This window comes from Drosophila takahashii, chromosome 2R (genome assembly GCF_030179915.1).
Source record: "Drosophila takahashii strain IR98-3 E-12201 chromosome 2R, DtakHiC1v2, whole genome shotgun sequence".
NCBI classification, from domain to species: Eukaryota; Metazoa; Arthropoda; class Insecta; order Diptera; family Drosophilidae; genus Drosophila; species Drosophila takahashii.
This window is the reverse complement of record NC_091679.1, coordinates 12,315,767-12,320,995: the sequence shown is the minus strand read 5'-3', so window position 1 is coordinate 12,320,995 and position 5,229 is coordinate 12,315,767. Positions and strand designations below refer to the sequence as shown.

At 48.3% G+C, this 5,229-nt stretch overlaps 1 protein-coding gene across 1 annotated transcript; it reads left to right on the top strand.

Moving 5' to 3' along the window:
- The first annotated feature begins 227 nt into the window (after positions 1-227).
- LOC138912125 (uncharacterized) lies at positions 228-1,135 on the top strand. Its single transcript, XM_070211983.1, has 2 exons — positions 228-939; positions 1,008-1,135. The coding sequence occupies exons 1-2, from the start codon at positions 228-230 to the stop codon at positions 1,133-1,135; spliced, it is 840 nt and encodes a 279-aa protein (XP_070068084.1).
- The last annotated feature ends 4,094 nt before the right edge of the window (positions 1,136-5,229 follow it).

Below are 5,229 nucleotides of genomic sequence, written 5' to 3'. Positions count from 1 at the left end.
TGTTTTAAGTGTATGGAGTTTGGCCATATAGCAGGGAACTGCAGGATCCAAGAGGACTGCACAAAATGCTGCTACAACTGCGGCGCAAAGGAGCACCAAGCCAGAGGCTGCAAGGCAAAGGCCTGCTGCATGCTCTGCAAACGCAAGAAGGAGAAGGATTGCGACCACCCAACAATGAGTGGGAAATGCCCGTACTTCAGGAGGGCCATGCAAGGGCTTAGGGGTAAATGAAGTTCCTTCAAATAAACCTAAACCACTGTGCGGTTGCCCAATTGTTGCTGGAGCAAAATGTCATCGAGGAAAACGTAGACATTGCACTCATAAGCGAGCAATACAGGAATAAAAATTCCGGAGAATGGCTAGCAGATGATAGCAAAAAATCGGCAATATGGAGCTGCGGAAATCCGAAGCTTCAGATTAGCAGGAAAAAAAGCGGAAATTGCTTCGCTAGGGCCCATGTGAATGGTATAGCGTTCTATAGCTGTTACCTGCCGCCAAGCCTTAGCCTTCGCCAGGCAATATCTGCACTTGAAGGGATTGCAGAAGATGCCCGGGAAAATCGCCCAGCTGTAATAGCCGGGGACTTTAACGCCTGGGCTACCGACTGGGGCTCTCCCCGAACAAATCCGAGGGGAAAGGCGCTACTGGAGAGCTTCGCCGCACTTGACCTAGTGCTGCTGAACTCTGGAACGAAACCGACTTTTTCTAGAGCTGGCACCAGTTTCATCATTGACCTCACATTTGTGAGCGCTGGATTGGCCTCGGGCTCCAGCTGGGAGGTTAGTGACACCTACATGGGTAGTGACCATGCAGCAATAATCTGCACGATAAAGTCCAGAAATGGCCCACCACGGGTTCCTAGGACCATGGCAGGGTACAAAATAGAAACGCTAGACGTGGAGATGGTACAGATGTTCTTCGAGGACCTCTCCACTAGCGGTTCAGCTGAAGAACGGGCAAACCACATCGCAGACTACACCAAACTAGCCTGTGATGCATCTATGCAGAGAAAGGGAAGAAACCCATCAGGAAGAAGACCTGCATACTGGTGGAACCAATCCATTGCGGAAGCCAGGAAAGACTGCCACAGGGCAAGACGCGCATACCAACGCTCAAGAGGAAGGCCCGATTTTGAGGCACTACAACTAGTTTTCAGGGAAAAAAGACGAGCCCTGGAAAAAACCATAAAAGAAAGCAAACGCAGGTGCTTTAACAATATATGCGAAGAAATAGACTCCAACCCATGGGGCTTCGCATATAAACTCGTCACAAAACGGCTTCGGGTATTTAGTAGGCCATCGCCGACATGCCCAGTCGCCCTAAAAAGGATAGTGGAAACACTATTCCCAGAGCAAGAGAGTATGGCGCGAACCTCACAGATCGTGAACACGGCGAGCATAAAGCTCACAAGTGCCGAAGAAGTCCTCCGGGTATTGAAGACAATACTGGACGACAAGGCACCGGGACCAGATGGCATCCCGAACAAAGTCCTTAAAATTGCCATAAAGGCAAACACAAAGGAGTATGTTGACATGTATAACGCATGCCTAACAGAAGGTGTGTTCCCTAGTCGCTGGAAACAACAGCGGCTGGTACTCATACCAAAGGGGGACAAGCCGGCGGAGGATCCTTCTTCATATAGGCCACTCTGCATGCTAGATACGGTGGGTAAAATTCTCGAAAGAATAATCCACTCCCGGCTAGAAGGTGCCCTTGTCGAAACCAACGGCCTCTCAGAGATGCAGTACGGTTTTCGGAAGGGACTATCTACCATTGACGCCGTCGGTAAACTGTGTGAAATCGCAGATAAAGCCATCGAGGGGAAAAGGTGGCTGTACGGCACTAAGCAGTACTGCATAGCGGCAACGCTGGATGTTAAAAACGCATTCAACTCCGCTAGCTGGGACCACACTCTAAATGCATTGAGAAACCTAAATGTTCCAATGTATATACAGAGAGTAATAGCGAGCTACTTTGAAGGCCGCCTGCTCCTGTACGAAACTGATTCCGGGCAATCGACCCACAGGGTGAGCGGGGGAGTCCCACAAGGATCAGTCCTAGGCCCATTGTTATGGAATGCCATGTACGATGGGATCCTTAGGATCACGATGCCCGAAGGGGCACGACTCATTGGCTTTGCCGATGACGTAGCCATAGTAGTTTCTGCAAAGAAACTACCAGATGCGCAGAGGATCTGCAACGAAGCTGGGAAACGAGCAAGCGCATGGCTCGACGCCAAGGGACTCACCTTGGCAGCGCACAAGACGGAAGCAGTCCTGATAAGTAGCAGGCAGGCAGTAGAGACGGCAACTATCAAAATTGGAGAAGCCACAATAAAATCTCGCCCAAGCCTAAAATACTTGGGTGTCATGATTGACCACCGGCTAACCTTCAAAGATCATCTAGCGTACGCTAGTGGCAAGGCAGGTAGGACCGCGGCCGCAATCTCGAGGATTATGGCAAATACTCGGGGACCGAGGCAACCAGGTCGGAGATTACTGGTAAGCGTTGTCACATCGACGCTGATGTACGCTGCTCCCATATGGGCCCGAGCCACTGAAACGGAAAGTTATATGCAAGAAGCCGACTCCGTGCAGAGGCTGTGTGCCCTGCGGGTATGCTGTGCGTTCCGCACGGTATCCCATGATGCGGCATTGGTAATATCGGGAATCATACCGATCGACCTGCTGGCACTGGAATCAGTGGAGATCCGAGCAGGCAGCTCTGGAATCGCACCTGCTGAACCCCTACGGAAAAGGTGCAGAGAACTTACCATTGCGAAGTGGCAAGAGAGATGGGAACGAAGTAGCACAGGACGTTGGACGTATAAGCTTATCGCAGAACTGCAGAGATGGCTGGGAAGGAAGCATGGACATGTGGACTTCTACTTAACGCAACTGTTGACAGGACATGGATGCTTTAAATACTATCTAAATAGGTTTAAGCATGAAAGTTATCCGCACTGTCCACTCTGCGAGTCGGATAACGAAGACGCAGAACACGTGTTTTTTGTCTGTCCGAGATTTGAAAATGAACGAAGAGATCTGAGCATGAGGGTTGGGAGGACGCCAGCCGCTTGTAACCTGGTGGATATTATGCTTGACTCAGAAGAAAATTGGTCTGCTGTATGCAACATGGCCACAATAGTACTCAAAAAACTGCGCATCGCAGAAAGACTGCGAAATTCCAATAGGATAGAATCCTAGAGAGCCCTAAGGGCATTCCCCCCCCCGGCGAAGTAATACCTAACGGCAGTACCGCCGGGGAAGCGGGGAGGGGGTGGAGTTTTTACTGGGTTAGAGTCCCAGACTTCGGCAAGCTAGCCCAGCTCCGAGTTGGCTTTCAATGCTTTTCACCACCACTAACAAAAAAAAAAAAAAAAAAAAAAAAAAAACTCACATGCAAAGTCAATTTTCTGAATGGTGCGCAGTATGATAGTACGAGCGTGAGTTAGTTCACCAATGCCTAGGGAGGTTGTACTTGATCTGTTTCTTTTGTAACAGAAACGCATCATGTATGCCACAATTCTTTATAGTTTTTGAAAACTATTGCTATGGTTGCAATTATAGAGTTCTTCCCCTGTCTGATCCTGACATGCTGGAAGACTCACTTGTTTTGTTCGCCGTTCAAGATCACTTGGACCGCTTACGGGCATCTTGATCCATTTGCCACTTGAACCGTGTAAAAAAAGTGGTCCATACAGCCAGAGAGTATGTTCTGATAATTTGCTGGCTGCAATTCCTCTTGATAGCACATCTGCTGGATTGTTTGCCGAGGACTCGTGTTGCCATTGAGAGGGCTCTGAGACAGCTTGGATTTTTGCTATACGATTCGAGACGAACGTGTAATATGCGGCCGACGATGCGTTTATCCAGGACAAAACTACAGTTGAGTCAGTCCAGAAGTATCCAGAAGCCCTTTTGATCGGTAGTCGCAAATCCTTTCTTACTCTGTGTCTTAGTTCAGCGGCCAACAGCGCAGCACATAGTTCAAGGCGGGGCAAATATTTTTGCCTTTACTACCACGGGGGCAAAGAGTCCAAATGGGTTAAAAATTTGTGCTGACTCGGAACTTACCACGCGTTTGGTGATGATTGACGCCTCGCTTTTCTGGGATCGCCCACACAGTTGATCCTTTTGTGGCATCCATACTGTAGTCTTTCAATGTTTCGTCTAGCTTGACGGTGTCTGCTTTGGGAACGTCTGCTAGAATTTGCCCATTATTGGAGCACCATTTTCGGAGCTTCAAACCGGATGGTAACAATATTTGAATTTGGACTGCTTCCGCAACGCTGTTTGCTCCAGTGAAATAGTCATCTACGTAGAAATCGTGCTTTAGAACAGACGATCCAAGCGGGAATTGATTCTTTGCCTTCTCGGACAAGTAATCTAAGCATTTTGTTGCTACGAATGGGGCTGACGTTGTACCGTATGTGACGGTTTTGAGCCCGTAAAATTTAAGATCATCTGATGGATTCTTTCTCCAGACGATGTTACTGATCGTCAGGGTGTATCCACACCTGCCGATACATTTTCTCTTTGTCCGCTGTAACTAAATTGCTCGCTGTAAGCACAATTGCTGTAAATAGCTCGCTTTGCGCAAAGACTTGTTGTTTTGCATGAAGCGTCGAATACTACTCTCAACATTGTTGTACTGCTTTCCGGCTTTAGCACACAGTGGTGTGGAATGAAGTAGTGATTAGCGGGTATATCTGTTTGGTGCACTTGTTTCATGTGTCCGAGTGCTTCGTATTCATCCATGTTGTCCTCGTAGCCTTTCCAGACTTCAGGTGACGTTCTTTTTTCCAGAGCCAGAAATCTATTCGTGGCTGTTTTCTGTGATGCCCCCAGGGCTGAAGACTGTTCAGAAAATGGGAATTTCACAACAAATTTGCCATCCTTTACCACTCCCAAGTTTCCTACGCTTTCTGGATTTTCTAGAGTCCAGTAGTCTGCACTCTGCGGCGGCTCAGACCGCCGCTGAATCGTGATCTGAGGAGATCCTTCCGGCAATGAACCATCCAAGTTTTGTATTCTGAAGAACTGGTCCTCCTGCCTCTAGTATAGTCTGGTTTAGCAGCAGCAGCAGCAATAAATAGTAGTGCTCTGCTCCGATAAGCATGTCAATCTTTCCTGGCTTATTGAAATTTGGATCAGATAAAGCTATGTTGCTTGGGATTTGTAGGCTTGACGTATTTAACTGATGCGCCGGTTGATCAGCTATTATGTG

Excerpts from the sequence above, each read along its gene's own strand:
- LOC138912125 (XM_070211983.1), top strand. The coding sequence starts at position 228 with ATGAAGTTCCTTCAAATAAACCTAAACCACTGTGCGGTTGCCCAATTG. Across the intron at positions 940-1,007 it reads CGAGGACCTCTCCACTAGCG|AGAAAGGGAAGAAACCCATC; the intron begins GTTCAGCTGAAG and ends GCATCTATGCAG.